Source organism: Myiozetetes cayanensis, unplaced genomic scaffold, assembly GCF_022539395.1.
Source record: "Myiozetetes cayanensis isolate MyiCay16 unplaced genomic scaffold, myiCay2020 scf18, whole genome shotgun sequence".
Lineage (NCBI taxonomy): Eukaryota > Metazoa > Chordata > Aves > Passeriformes > Tyrannidae > Myiozetetes > Myiozetetes cayanensis.
The window spans coordinates 5,983,126-5,999,345 of record NW_026087389.1 but is presented as its reverse complement, the minus strand read 5'-3'; the positions used below and the strand labels follow the sequence as shown (position 1 = coordinate 5,999,345).

General features: G+C 41.2%; 1 protein-coding gene across 4 annotated transcripts in view; it reads left to right on the top strand.

Annotated features, from left to right (window-relative positions):
* SLC25A26 (solute carrier family 25 member 26) overlaps positions 1-16,220 on the top strand; it is an 83,370-nt gene that overhangs the window by 9,681 nt on the left and 57,469 nt on the right. For all 4 annotated transcript variants that reach the window (XM_050313238.1, XM_050313237.1, XM_050313240.1 and 1 more), the window contains 2 exons: positions 9,425-9,529; positions 10,724-10,771. In XM_050313238.1, coding sequence (XP_050169195.1) covers positions 9,425-9,529; positions 10,724-10,771 — 153 coding nt within the window. The remainder of the gene's footprint in view (positions 1-9,424; positions 9,530-10,723; positions 10,772-16,220) is intronic.

The window sequence follows — 16,220 nt, the reverse complement described above, 5'->3', positions numbered from 1 at the left end:
GGCTGTGAATCAGCCCCTTTTTCCCTCTGCCCTGGCAGTATGGTTTGATACAGTTAACTGGTTTCAGTTTAATGGAAGAACAGGAATCTCCAAAAGTTTATTGGTATGAATTCCATGAGTGTAACTGTCCGGGTCAGAGAAGAAAGTTGCTATTAATGCCTGTTCTGAGGAAAAGGCAGAAGCATGAGTCAGACAAATCCACAGAGTAATGGAATGAGAGGATCTCCAGCAGGATAATTGGTCAGGGCTTTACAGCACAGTAAGCTCTAGATCAGCTTGCAGGAGTCCAATCTAACAGAGATAAAACAGCCACTCACAACAGACATGAAGTTAAGATTTTAGGTATTTGAAACTCCAAAAATTGCATGTTGGAAGATGTGGCTTTTCAGTTCAATTGGCAAGTTGGACACTGTAGGCAGAGCTGCTTTTAGTTCAACAAAGAAGTGATTTAGTACTTAGAGTGTCTAGACTTCGGGCTAATGGCTTTGAATTTTTAACTATCTCTTTTCCAGGAACTAATTAATAAATGGACCAAACTCTTTGTTTAAAACTAAAAAGCTGCATTTTCTGCCTTGCATCCCATCTCCTCTCAACCCATGTAGTGTGGGCTGGCAGATCATGGTATTCAAAGTAGTATCCAAAGTCTGACAGCAGCCAAAGTTTGGTGGGACTTCTTCCACAGTGCTTCAACTTTTTTTTTGTATCTTCATTGATCAGTACTTGTAATTTTAGCTGTGACTATGCCTTTTGTGCTGTGCATATCTGGCTGCATCCAGGCTTTTGGAAGGGGAGTATGCTGACCCTGGCAAGATGAGCAGTGCAGGGGAGTGAGCAACGTCGGTGGTCTTTTGAGTTAATCGTGGTGGGGTTTGAAATACTCATAAATTAATCTGTGTGAGGTCAGGTCTGCAAGACAGATGCTGTAGGATTTTTGCCAATTCCTTTTTCAGAAGCAGTGGTTGGGAGATGGTTGGGAAGGTGAGACTGCTGCCATTAAGAGTTAATGGGGAAGGAGCAGAGCTGGAGAGGATGGAGACTCAAATTAGAGCTGTGTCTGGGAATTGGTTGTAAATAAAGATGAATGCAGGAGTGAATCCACAAATGCTGCCAACAAATTCATCATACAATTAAAGGCTGAACAGCAAATTAAGAACTGTCAAACACCTAACCAGCCACCCACGCTGATCTTTTCTTGTATGCTCCATGCTAACTGCATATATTGCCTCTTCTTCATCAGCTGCTCTTCCAACACTGCTTTGTGTTATCTGCTCAGTCCAGGGCTCAGAGGACATGCTACTTTGCAGTAAAGCTTGATGGTTGTCGTGTCTTTTCTTTTAATGCTAGGGCTGATACTCAGTTGATTTAGAAATGTTCGTAGCTCAAAGTGTCTGTAGAGGAAAGCTAATTTGGATTAAGGAGTGTAAGTGAGAAATAAATAATCTGAAGGTATTTCCTGATGGATTTCCTGACTTATTCTACCAAATTCAGATTTGGAAATGTCTGAGATACTTTGGAATAAACTTACCTTAAACTAATGTTCTACGCAGGGTTTGTCAGGAACAACTATGAATAGCTCCATATGTGGACAAGCCCATAATTCTTCAAGTGAAAAGGCTGAAGGAAAGAGTAAGGGATCAATTAGAGGAAAATACTTGATAAAATACAATGTAGTTGAAATTTCCGTGTTCTGGGCCAATGTAGCCCCCAGAGACCGAGCAAATTGTAAAACACTAGTCATCTTTCAACAAGAGACTTAATGTGTTTTCAGAAAATATTGCCTGTGTTCTCTTGCCTGGAATCTCATTACCGTCTGTCCTCCTGTAACACAGCCTGACCCCACTTGGCTCCTTGGAAACGGTTTTATGCTGGATGGGATGCACCGTGCTACTTTTGCTGAAAGAACAGTTTGGCTGGTGGATTTGATTAGTTTCTTAAGCCTTTTAAAATAAGTTTAACAGACTCTCCTGGTGAAAGAGTTGCTGGAATAGATTGGATCATGCAGATGGTTCTGTACATTGAATTAAAGGTCTACTTCTCTTTGGTTTTAAGGCTTTCTGTGTTTAAATGTGGTAGTAATTTACGATTCAAGCATCAACCAGGTTAAGGAAGATTTTTTTAAAGCTATTCATCTGATTTTTACCACTTGTGTTTAACTTGTGACTCCTAAGGAACTTCAAAATCCATGGGACACTTAGTTTGTGCTGGAGTACAAAATTTGTAGGGAATGTAACTGGGCAATTGAAGGGCCATGTGTGGGGAGGGAAATCTGAGAGAGGGGCAGGAGCCCAGTAGCCCTGAGAGGGCTCCTGAGATGATGGATGAGGAGCCAGCTGAGGACTTCAGGCAGCTGGGGGTGAAGAGGCTCATCCAGGAAGGCCATTGTGAAGGAAGAAGTGTGTGGTGGTGCAGATGATGCTCTGAAGCAGGAAGAAGGGAGCTCTGGAAAGTAATAAAATGGAGGTGACTTAGGTTTGACAATGACAGGATGAAATAATGCTCTGCAAAACACCTCTGCAGATTCCAGGTAAAATTGTCTAAGGTGGGAACTTGGAGGAAGTTGAAGACATTTGTGCAGAAACTCCAGTTTTCCAAATGCTTATGACATTTGGTCCCTGTGAATGGTCTCCTCTCTGAAATAGTGTGTTTTTAAGCTCTGGGAGGTGCTGAGATCTGAGGGATCTTGCTGGGTGAGGTTGTTCTTTGAAGAAATGTTTCCTGCTGGCGTACAGGGGAGCTGCAGTTAAATTAATGAAGGCCTTATTGTGTCAGTCAGAGGCAAAGATGGGACAAAGAGCTTGGCATTGTCCAAGCTTTCCCATCCAGAGCCCATTAGTCAAAGCTTGTTCTCTCCATGGGGTTTAAATTAGGAGTGGAGTCACCTGTTCATGACCCCAGCAGCTTTACACAGGACTGAATTTAACTGTGCTGGAAGGGCACGTCTGTGCTGTGCATGAGAGGGGGAGGGGAAAATAAGATCAGCATATTCTGAGTTTTAATGCTAAAGATGAACACTTTTTCCCTGGGGCTGGCATTTAAAGCAGAAACTGATAGTGGACAGTGCACGTACTGGGCAGTTTCCGTCACCCCTGGAGGCAATTTCCTCATTAAAATAGGTGTTAACGCTTCAATTCTCCACTTCAATCCTTCTCCAGCAGGTAGCACAGCCTGCTGACAAGCACGTGTGGAGGGACTTGTTCTCATCTTGAGTTGTGACCCAGAGCAAATTACTGACCATAGAAACCTGTATTTTTGTTCTGCCTCGGTCAAAGGGGCAGTGATTATTTAGATGAAGGTTTGTTGGTGTTTGAGCTATTATGGGTCTGTGATTGCAGCAATTCAGGTGCTCTGTTCAAAGAAAATATGAAACCAAATGACACATGAGTATTTCCTGTTTTCTCTGCTTTTCTGTTAATTTTCCTGGTGGTGGAAAGGGGGAGGAAGTTCATCTTCCATCTACGGATACATCTCATGTTCCCTGCTAGCAAACATTTCCAAGAGCTGTGACTACAGTTTAGAAGCAGTTATTTGGAGGGTGCTTTGCTAATCTTATAATATTGCATTCACTTTTCTCTTCTGTTTGAGAGGGCAAATCCCAGAGAGATCTGAAGAACCAAACATAAATTTACAGGTTTTGGAGAGGCATGACAAGTGGCAGTGCTGAATTCAAGGTTTCTTGAGAGCCTCTGACTTGAACCAAGAGGTTCAAATTTCCCCTACTTTCTCAGGATCCAGAGGAAATCAGTGCAACTTCAAATGTCTTAATTTTAAACTCACCTATTATTTTAATAATTCAGTTACCTGAGAAGGGGAAAAGGACATTTTTTGTGTTTCAGATTAAAAATAGTAACTTCCTGCTTAGAAGGGAGCATCTGACATAGAAATTGAGATGTTCAGATTATGACATTAACCCAACCAAACACAAAACCAGCAACAAAACACACTTAAGCCCCAAGGTAGCTTTTGTCTGCAGGAGGTATACAGCACCTGTAGGGTCAGGGCTAATGCAGAGTACACTTAAAAAACCCACAAAACCAAATTTACTGCTGCTTCTCTTTGAAGGGGTTTTAGAATTATTCCATCTCTTGTGCTTATTTTACTTCATGTTGCAGCAAGCATTTCTTCTGACCTTCAAGAATGGGGTTGAGAGATTAGGATTTGTTAGAAGATTGACTGCAGCCTAAACATATGTCCTCTGATAAGTCATAGCCTCTTTGTTGTGATTTTTGTGCAGCAGCCTTTTCTCTCTAATGGGTTGCCGATTGTCTTGCCACAGGTATCGTGAGGTTTATCTTAAAGTCTCTGCTCTCTGGATACAAAGTTTTATAGTGTCATAAATTAGATTCTTATTTTATGAAGAGTAAATTTATGCAAATGGCATTTAAGAGTCATTGTCCCCAGGTATGTTCTTTTAGTTCTGTGTTAAGTTATATTTATATGGTGAACATCAATTAAAGCTTCTCAGCCTACTTAGGCAAATAAAGTCATTAAAATTAACCTCCTGCTTGAGAAATTTAAATATTAAAATCCTTTAGAAAGGGTTCTAAAGGGTTTAAAGGTGCAACAGAGAAAAGTTTTCTGGAGCTTACTGCATGTTTCTGTACCAGATTTTCCAGTAGGCTTAGTTGTGCAACCCAGAGATTTGCTCGGAGTCGCCGAGTGCAGGTTCCTAAATCACCAGCCACTAACAAATTCCAGAACAGTTCTTTGTCCTCAGACTACTCTTCTCCTGCCATGTAGCAGAATAGCTGGCTAATTACTACGTGGACAAAATTTGGTCTTGATCATCACCCAGGCCCAGGTTAGTACAGAGAACAGCCTCAGCTTGTTAGTCAGGAAGGAGTGCCTTAATAGAATGGGCTTCAGCAGCCTTTCCTGAGAGCATGGGCAATATCTGCCTCTTACTAAAGATAGGAAGTGCTCAGATTCAGGTTGTTGGAGCTTTTAAGAGTGTGAGTCAGATCATCAGCTGTGCAAGGTGCAGCCAGGCTGCAGCAGGAAATAAATGCCTTCTCAAGCTGCTCTCCTTAGAGCTACAAAGCTGCTAATGGTTTAGTACCAGCTGTATCCCTGGTTCTGACAAAACCTGCCATGCATCAACCCAATTTAAATACCCAGCATAAGCCCTTAATGGCAACTATAACACCTGCTGTCTCCTCTTCCAAATGTTTCTGGATACACCTTATGCACAGATCGTTTCTGCAAGGTTAGTGGTCAGGCTGCAGTGTAGGTGCCTAAAAACAAACACACATGTTAACTTTGATTCCCTACCAAACCCTACAAATCCAGTCATGGAGAAAATGGTTTGCCTGGAGCACAAACGGTGGAAGCAAAGGGCTGTTAATCTAAATGAGATATGTTAATATTTGGATGATAATGCAGCGCTGAGGACCGGGGGTGGGTGTGTGTTCTTTCCTAAAAACGTTGGCATTGTCTATGTTTGGCTTTGCTAAAGAACTGAACGTGTTGGATAGTGGAGCAGGGACCTGCTAGTGAGCTGGAAGTGGTGTCAGGGTGATTTGCAGTTAAGTGCTTACTCCTGGATTTGCAGTGGCAGTGCTGTTGGCTCTTTCTAGTCCAAGCAGCTACTTCAGATTTTTGGTCATGTTAACCAAAAAATCACTAACAAAAGGTAAAATAAAAAAAAAATCTCTTTGGTTGCGAATTTCCTTCAGCCATTTCATGGAAGGCTGTGTTTCCTGCTGGTTTCCCTGAATGAGCAGCGAGTTTTGGGTATCCTGCAGCTTTAGCAGTGCCTGGCTATTGAATCGCTAAAGCCTGGATCATCTACTTGCACCAAACCTTCTTATCCCTTTTTGTTCTTCTGTGTATTATTGTCTGGAGTAAAATGCTCAGTATCCCTGTGCCAATGAATTAGATGAGTCTGCCTGATTCTAAACAGCTGCTTTAGCTTTGGGTGGGATTTGCCCCTATGCAGAAATTACAGCTTTAAGATCAGGTGTTTCCAATAAACTTAGGTGAGTGAGCCCATGGAAAAGGCTTTGGGCAGGTTCCTGGTGCTCTTTGCAGCAGATCTTATTTTCTGTTAGCTCTGGCCACATGGGCATGGGTTTCAGGTATACTGAAACAAACTGTTTGATGTGGTATTGTATAAAACTTCAGGGCACTTTTGAGGCTTTATTTGTCCTGGTCATTCTTCACCATCAGTTGAGACATTGGTGAGAACAGCTAGGAAAATATTGTTCCAACGTGAATGCGACCAGGAGATGGCAGCATTGAAGCATGCAAAGAGCATCCAGAAGTTAAAACGCCTTTCCCTGAACTGACAGAGGTAAAAAATTACCTTGATTTAATTAGAACATATACTGTCTTAGCAATACATAGATAAATGTTAATGAAATAGTCCTGTTTTTATTTTTTTGTCCCTAACTAGCTAATGCAAGTTAGTAAATTAAAAATGCACTTAGGTTTTTGTCTAAATACTGGAGTCACCCTCTCAGCTGGTAATGATTTGATACAAGAATTTTGAAATTCAGTACCCTCTTGCTCAGAAGTTGTTATAGTCTTAAAAGGCTACAAAGATAATAGATGCTAATATTGTAATTTCTGCACACCTGCTCTATAAACTGATAATAGCTTTGCTCATAGCTGTAAAATCAGGTTTTCTTAAAGCTTAAATTTAAAAAATCTCGAACCTTTAGTTTTTCGGCGTTACCATCTTCCCACTCCTGTGATATGTATACATGTGCATTGACAGGGCAGAAGAGAGTCTGAAAGCTGGAAAACGGTGTTACCTGACCTGGTAAATAAGGAAGGAGCTTATAGGACAGCACCCATTTTTCCCCTGAAGTTGGTCTGGAGGATCTTGATTCTGTCTCTTTACTCCCATCAAAAGATGGGAATAATTCCTGGCTCCAGACCTTGCTTGTGAAAATAAGTGTGGCCCCTATCAACAGGGTGCTGTTGTCTGATGCTGTAAGTCAGCCGAGGGCCCACTGCTGGGCTCTCTCCATGGCTGGCTCTGCAGATGTTCTGCAGAGAGCTAATTTGTCACAGGGTCATCCCCAAATCCGGTAGGATGCACCGGGAATGGCCTGAGTCTGTCGGGCTGTATTGTACTCTTCTGTGGCAAGCAACAGGCTACATTTGTGTGAACAGCCAAGAGATTAAAAAGCAATTTCTTCCTGAGATCTTGGTGATCAGGGAGCTGAATGGGCTCCCACGGTGTGAGGTCACATTATTGTCTGCGTTCCGTGTCTGTTAATCCCGTAGTGGGTGCAGGTAAAAGCATTGACATGGGCAGTTCCTGTGGAGAGGCTGCACAGTTACGGCTTTCACCCTGGGCTATGCAATTTGCTTATAGCTTTCAGATGTCTGAAAACTGAAGTGTGAATTCTCTCCGTGCAGAGTTATCACACTGGTGCTGTTTGAACACGCTTATCTAAGAAAGCAAACTGTGGAGACTCACGTCGTGTGCTTTTACCTTTGGCAGCGTTACCGGGAAGGCACCGGAGCGATTGAGATCTGAGCGTGATAGAGCTGAGATTTTTCTGCACCCATCTGTCCAGGTTGTTACTTTTTAAATAAGATACCTGCGAACTTAATCTTGCATACTTGCCTTCGGAGACCTGTTCTCCACATCAAAAGGCTGCTGGGATTGTTACTGATACAAAGGAAGGTGCGTATGTAGGAACAAACAAGGCAGCGCGTTGGAAGTTCAGGTGCACAGCGCAAATGTCACCGTTCGGTCTGATCTTGGCAGTCGCAGCTCGTGGCTTTTTGAGTAGCAGAAGTGCCCTATGGAGCCAATCTGACAGCACTGCCCGGGTGACACGAGCCTTTATTTCCTTTCAGAGCAGCGCGGTGTAATCACTGTTTTTGTTCTTGTGCAGCCACAGACTCCCTTGTAAGTGCGAATTCAAATGGGAGAAACATCAAAGTTAATTTGAAATGAAATGCGCACCCCAAGTAGTCTGGGGGAAATGGAGACATTACTTTGTAGCCACCCTTCTGCTGCCAACACTGCAGCACCCCAGATGTCAGGAAGCCACGCTGCGCTCTTTGTCTGGTCTTGATTGACTAGATTGTTTTCATCTGAGCCTTTTTAAAGCTTTCCTCCTGCCTCCATATTTTTTAAGGAATAAAAAGCTAATATAAGGACATGGAGTGTTATGAAGCATGAAGTTCTATAAATATTTATGCTGAACTATCAAAAAACTTGACAGTTCTTATTTTCTTGACAGATTGGGGTCACTTGTTATTTTTGACCCTGAGAATTGAAGAGCACATGGAGTTAGATCTGTTTGTAATGACTTTTGGATATTGTTGTCTGGTAAACTTGTAGAACTGTAACAGGATAACAGACCTTTTCTTGGTGTCTTCATGAAAATGAAACTTAAAACTTATATTGTGTTAGCCACGAATGACCACTCAAGTTACTCTCTCTCACTGTAATCTCCAGTGAATTCCTGTACTTTCTTTGGCACACATAGATTTCCCACTTAGCTGCTTGGTTTGCCACTCTGAATTTGCAGTACTCTGTGATCACCTTTATGTCTAGGAATAGTAGTGTGCTCCTGAGCCCAGCACAGAATGGGATCAAGGAAGGCTAAAAGTCTGGCCTGTGGTGTCTCCAGTGTTTAGCCACCAGTCCCATCACAGTATTCCTGGAGCCAACCAAAGACAAACTCTGATTAAAAGTTTAAGTCCTGATGAACAGGCATTTTCCAGAGAGATGAGAGGCTTATAACTCCCACACTTCAGGATCCTCATTCCTTAAAATTATGTGCACAAAAGCTTAATCCTTACCTGAAGCTGAAGTGGCAGGTGAATGTTTTATAGGCCAAGTCTGGCTTTTTCAGAAAAGCTGGACCTTTATGGCAGCAGCCATGTTATTACATCCAGCTGCAGAGGCTTCTTCTGCCTTGAAAATTCATTGTCTAGGAAAGGATCAATCCATTGCTTCACCTTGAATGAAATCTAGTGTGTGTTTTAAGGTAAACCTTGAATACATTATGTGTATCTAAAACTGACCAGAATGTCTCTTGCTGTCAGTCACTAGAGGGCACAAAGGAACTACCAAGGAAAGAAGGTTGTTCTTAGGATCCTAAATCTCCGGTTCAGATATGTGAAAGTGTGGGGCAAAATTCCTCTAGCTGATAAAGGACGGGATGGCTTCAAAATTTTGGTTTCATTGGTGATTTTCTCCACCCAAATCTAGCTCTAGTTTGAAAGCTAAATATTCCAAGGGTCCTTCCATGTTCCTGTTAGTGTAATATTGTGTTCAGAAAGTACATGGCACTCAGAGCACATACATAAGCTGCTTATAAACAGTTTTTAAGTTCAGCTCCTATAATTACAAAACTGATTTCCTTGTTTGTCAGGTTTCTTTATGAAATTAGCGTCCAGTGTATGAAGAGAGAGGCAGCAAAGGGAATTGCTCTCTGACCATCTGGTTCTTCTGCAGGTGGCGTGTCTCATACGGGTTCCATCTGAGGTTGTCAAGCAAAGGGCCCAGGTTTCTCCTTCCTCGAGCACCCTCCGGATTCTCTCCCACACCTTGTACCACGAGGTGAGTTCAGAGCAGCATTTCTGAGTTGTTTCATTCTTCCCACTCGGTGCCATACATGTCCAGAAGCATTCCTACAACTTTATTCCAGTTCTGTGCTCTCCCAGCACTTTCCCCATCTATACTTGTTAAAAGTGATTGGCTTGTTAGGATTAAGGGAACCAAAGCCCTGCCTCCCCCTTGTGTGTGCACTCACTTGCATGCTCCAAACAACTCTTTATATGGGGTACCTCCATTTAAATGGGAGAAAAAAACTTTTAAAAAAAGGGATTTAGCATTCCAGGTTCCAAAGCTCTGCTTGTATGTATGCACACAGTCCTTGTCTGGGGCAGCAGAACATCGAGTCTCTGTGTGTGGAATTTGCTGAATGGTCCCCAGTTTTCGAAGCAGGCTCTGGAGGGGTTGTCCTCTGTGGGAGCCAGGAGGAACTCTGGAAATGAGTGCTCATCCAGTATTGGTGACTTTTGAAAGATAAGGGCTTTTGTCATCTTTTCAGGAGTTATGCTGTTCCCTCCTGTAGAAACCTGTTCGCTTCTGTTTTTGCAGAGTCTTACAAAGCGTGTTTCTCAGGTTGTATTCCATAAGAGAAAGTGGCTCCTGAAAACACTGTGGGGAGAGAATACTGTGCACATTTCTGAGCGTAAAATAAAAACCAGGAGAAGGAAGACATAAATATGATCTTTAAATGATTCACTTGATTGTTATTTGCTTTCAAATGAAAACTATTGTGATAACCTTGCACAAGAGGTTCACTGAAACTTCTTTCTGTGACTTGATCGTTCTGCTCTAAAAGCTGGTGTTCTCAAAACCAGATGTTTTTCCCCTCCTGTGTTGCTGTCCAGAGAACCATAAGCCTTTCCAAACACTTGAATGAACTGCCCTATAATAGTGAACAACATAATTTTATATATCCTTATAAAACAAGTTTTAGTTGTTTTGAATATTAGTCAGCTGGTTAAAAATATAAACTATTTCTGTTGATAAAAGCTCTGAATCAAGGCTAAGAAGGTGAAAATAAAACCCTCTGGCATTGTAAGTAACGGAACACAATATACAGTGTTACAATGAATATAGTCAATTTGAGGTTCAGGTGTGACTCTGGGTAAGGCTGTAATGCCTGCTGTGTAATCATTGACTAATTGTGCTCTTTGGCAAACTAATTCCCTCTGGATGATGCTTTCTTTTGTTGTTTTACAGGGTGTTCAAGGACTTTATCGGGGTTATAAAAGCACAGTATTAAGAGAGGTAAAAACACTTGTCTTTTTCTCTCTTTTTTTTTTTTAAATTGATTCCTTTGCCTCACTTAGTTTTCTAACAAGAGAGAGTTGTTCCGATCAATTGCTTGAACCATAAGCTCTAAAGCCCAGCGTATTTCATTGTAGATAAGTTACTAGTCTGTAATTTAAATAGAATACTGATAATGTGCACTAAGAAAAGCTGTGATTCATGCATCCTGTCTCTCAGTTCTCTTGCTGCTAAATCGAAAATGGAGGGAAAGGTATATGTTAACATGAGAAAACCACAAACTACAGTACTGGAAACTTTCTCAAGTCTTGTGATTGCATCATGTGAACTATATATGCCAACAATGGTGAACTGGTGGCATCAGGCCAAGTTTAGCACAGACAGATTTAGTCTTTCTTTAAATATATTCGTCAGCAGATGCCAAGAGATTATCTGTCATCTGTATATAGGGAGGATTGTGCTCTCTTTTTTTCTTTTTTAATGTGTGAAAGAAATGTATTTAGTCACCCAGTCTGTAGATTTGATATGGCATTACTTAACTCTAAATCAGAAGTACTTCACTGTTGGGGAAAAAAAAAAGTGTGGCTAAAAATATTTTTGCCTGCTTGGCAGAAAATAGTTCCTAAACTAAAATCTTTTCATAAGTGTAATGTGAATTGCAGGATTAGTATCATGGAAGTGTTTGATATGCTGTGTGGACTGAAGGCAGATTATAAAAGAAGTAGAAAAATCTACTGATCAACTCCCAGTCTACAATAGTTTCAGAATCAGATCCCAGGAGGTCATCTTCTGACAAAGCAGAAATTGCATCGTGTATGTGTAGCTCAGACAAAGAGATGAGGCTTTGTTCCTCTGAAAACAAAAAATCACAGAAAGGTTTGGGTTGGAAGGGACTGTAAAGCTCATCTTGTTCCAACCCCCTGCCATGGGCAGGGACACCTTCCCCTAGACCAGGTTGCTCAACCTGGCCTTGGACACTTCCAGGGATGGGGCAGCCACAGCTTCTCTGGGCAACCTGTGCCAGGGCCTCTCCACCCTCACAGGGAAGAATTTCTTCCTGAGATGTGATCAGGCATAACCCATGTTGTTCAGGAAAGTGCTTTATATGTGTATGTGGGGGGGTTTGTCCTCTCCTTACATAACTCAACTGAGTAAAACAACTTTGGCTCTTTCCTCTTTTATTTTTAACCACAGGTTCGGATCTGTTGGCTGTGTTGCCATTGATAATAAAGCCAGTTGCAAGGCCTTTTAAGCCTTGATTCAATAGCTCTTTTAAAAGCCTTTCTTCATGCTGAAAACTGTTGTTAGGTACAGTTCTGTTAGCCAACTCTTGCTGCAAGCATGGAATAAAGATGGGTATGACCTAAAGTAAGAAATACAAAACTTAGTGTTCCTTAAAGTGCTGGCAAATGCTAATACACTGCAGCCTATTTTAGCAGTTTTGAGTGTTTAAAAAATTAGTTATTTGTGCAGAGATGACACCTGCTTTTCTGAAAAGTAACCTCCACCACAGCTTTGTCCTGTACTTATTTTCTGGCTCACTAAACACGTTATTCACTCAGATTTCATTTGCAGACGGGGAAAAAAAAGGCCAACAAATACGGATCATTTTGATTTCTCTGAGGGGTTCTGAATAAATGAATAAATTTAGATCCCATTGAATACAGATTTTGCATACTAACAGGTAGATAAAACACACACTTGCTACTGGGTGCTATTCTCCTTAAAATTTGTTTTGACATATGTCAGGATGGTAATTAATTTGCAGGCCATACTCATGACACAGTGTGTGACCCTGCTGAGATAACTTTGTTTACTCAAAATGGCAGCACTTTGTTGGAAATTTAATGGGGGTCCTCTCCATTATGTATATTCATAAAAGATCCTTCAGAACTGATTTCAGTTGAAGTATTGCTTTTTGGGAGAATCTGTCCAATAGAATGAGAAATAAATGATTACCAAATGAAATGTGCTTTCTCTTCAAAATGAAACAAATCATAGGTGATGTTCAAAGTGAAAAAAAAAAATCTTTGAATTTAACACTGTTAAGACTGATGCATTTTTCTGACATTAAATTTTCTAAAGCAATGTCCAGTTGAGTAAGAGCAGATTATTGCACCTTCAGCTGGAGCTGTTGCAAGCCTGACATTTAATCTTGGGATTTTTCCTTCTCTTTAAGTACATTTCTTCCTTTAGGCAAAGTCTTTATTTTCAGATAAAAATCTATATTAATTCATTATTGGACACATCCTGGTAGCTGCATAGCATGTATAGGCTGACATTTAATTCCAGCTGACTTTTTTACTTACAGAGTTTGTTTACATGCTTTGGTTTTTTACCTACACAAACCCCTTTGTTACAGTGGAGTGGGATTTTTTGGATAGAGGGGCTTCAATGCATGATTTTTCACTTAAAAGAAGTAATTGGAAGAGGCTGGGAATATTGATGCTTTTCAGATGATGATATTCTCGCACTGCCAAAGTTCTTGAGCCAGAATTTAAGAAAGGTTAATTTTAGCTGTTGCACTGGGATAAAACTGTGTGTATTACATCAAGCAGATTTCAGTGCCTGGGCAGAGATCTGCTTGCCAGTTGATTGGACTTCAGTGGGAATGAGTCTGTTTATAAATGGAGTGTAATGTTGAAACCTCATATTTTTACTACAGCAGATCTTTTCAGGACAGTTTCATGTAATTTGCTTTAGCTGCTGTGCTGCTGCTGTTCTGGTGCAAGGTAGTTGTTTCATCCTTCATTTTTGATTCTCAGTCTTTCACTCACCCCTTTATCTTCTCCTCAGAATACTTTCTGAGCAGATGAATGTTGATAGAGAAAGAAGATGGCTAAATATATAATGCTTTTGGAAATAACTGCGTGAACTTCAATGCGTGAAAGGTTTGACTGTGTCTCTTTTCACCTACCTCCTTTTTGGTGACTTTTCTCTCATCTCCGTTAGTTTTTGGTCTTTATATCTTGCTTTGATGTAGTTACACTGAACTAATCCTAAAAGGGAAGGGGAAGTGAGGTACAGTGCATCGTTCTGTTGGCAGTAGAAGCCCGAAAAAGACATCTGTGCTCCAAGAGGAAAGCTTTTGTAGTAAAGCACAAAGTGAGAGTATGGTTATTAGGTTGCTGAATGAGACTTTGAATAAATGGCAGAAATCGGAGGCTGTGAAACGATGTGGAATTCCCATGATGTCATTTCCAAAGCAAATCCAAGTGAGAATTGTCCTTTCCTATGGTTATAGAGTACCAATGTTCATCGGTGTGGAAAGTGGATTACACTACTAAGAGCAGTCAATGAGCAGGTAAATTTATTCATGTTTTCCACAACAGAGACAAGTTAATTTGTAAAATCTCCAGCCATCTTATAACAAGGCAGGACCAGACTATAAATCCAGTGTAAATCCTCTAGAATTTCTTAATGGGAACGTAGTTCTGCTGCTGAGATCTCATATAAGCAAATGGAGCCAGATTTTTAATTCCTGCATAATTCATTTTATTAACTATGACCAAGTAGAACATCTGTTAAAATTCCATAACGTTCAGTTCATGGGAAAAAGAAAGAAACCCCTGAGTTCCCGTTGGAGCTCTTCCATTTCCGTTCATGTTACAGGACTCCAGCAGATGTCTTAAAGAACGTTATTATGAATGAGGGGGCAACACAAAAGGAAAGGAAGTGCTTTGTCCACTTTGCCTGTGTACAATGAGTTACTTCACCCTTGGCATGTCTGTGTGCAGGTTGCATCTTTGCACCAGTAGTGCCACAGTAAATGTTGTGTCCTTTCAGTCATGAGATACCATGGCTTGGAGGAACTGAGCGAGTGCTGAGTGGGTGTCCTGTGTGCTTCAAATTCAGTCTGTCACTTTAAAAAATGTTGCAGATGGACTGGGCTCCAGCTTAGAAATAGATTCAAAAGGAGCTAAAATTTAATATTAAACTCTTCTTATCCTCTGTGTTGCCTCACAGACTTTTCTGAGACAGTTCTCACTCTGGCCATAGTGGCCTCCGTTCATGTGGAGATAGCAAAGATGCTCTACTTGTCAGTGTTGTTTCAGAATTTATCTCAGAGCTCTGAATTTGAAAGGAACCTACCTGACCCCACTCTGGTACAGCAGAGTATTGGCCTTGCTTTCAGTGAGATGGCCAAGTTGTGCCTTTTGGAAGTCCCAGTTTGTTAAGTTAGTACACTTGTGGGCTGGTTTGGGTTTTTTCTATTTGTTTTTTTGCCTTAAATGGATTCAGGTCAGAGCCTAAATGGACAAAGGCAGCTGTGCTGTCTTGGGAGGGAGAGAGCACTCCATGGTATGTTAAGTTTGGGGAAAAGAAGGACAGCTAGTTCCAAATATGCTGTTCCATTTATGAGTGGCAGCAGTGTGACAAACAGCAACACGCTCAGGCTCTTGCCAGTTCCAGAAAGCCAAGAAGTCATAATGTCTCCTGAGGAGGAGAAGGTGCTGTTTGGTGTGTGTGTGTTCCACAGAATGCTGTCCTGTAGTAGGGTGTGTCTCAAAAGGGCTATGGAGAATATGCATCTCTGCAGATGAAGAAGGAGCTAGGAGGACAAAGACTAACAAAAACCCCTCTTCTCAAATGATTTGCTGCCTGGCAGAGGGAAACTAAAGCAACTAGCAGCAAGATGGGCCTTACAGGCACACCTTCTGGGTGTTTCTAAATTTAAGGGGTCAGTGAACAAAGGATGCTGAGAGAGGTTTGTATAAAAATGTGAAACCCAGCTGGGATAGGTTGACCCTGTTGACTGAGGGCAGGAGGGGAGCTGTGAGGGCCAAGCTCGATAGGGAACGCTCTGCAAACAAGGAGCCCGGTTTGTTTATTCACTCAAGGTAGTTTTGCATGCTTTTCTTTTGTTAGGACATCTTTATATAAATATCCTGTTCTCCTAGCTGTTAGAGGGTTTTTTTTTTAAAGTTTATCTCTGTTGCTGTAGGACAGAAAGAATGTTATTAATACATTCTTTGACTTGCACAATTAAAACTTTGATCTTCTGTCATTCTCTGTGTATTACATAGCAGATGTCGATAGAAATAGGCAAACAGGACACTATCTTAATACAATATTTGGAAAAATAAACATCCTCCTTAATGAAATATGTGCAGTATCTGTCTTTTGTTACCTTCTGGAAAACTGAGCTGGCTTTATGTTATTTTGTGATTCTAGATAGATTAGATTTAACCAGGAATTTGCCATGCAGGAGCCATACCACTGGGGTTTTGACTTTTACTGAGCAACCAGCATTTCTGTGGCTTGGGGGTTCCATATAGAACATTAACAGTCTCATGAAAGGGATGGGAGCTGTAAAATGGATTAAAGAGCTATGTGGAAAATTTTACAGAAGTTATGTGACATGATTAATGGGAGGAAAAATTGAAAAATAAGTCCCTGCTCCCCCTTCTCCTTAACATCACTTTGTCTTGGAAAGCCTATCTTGTAT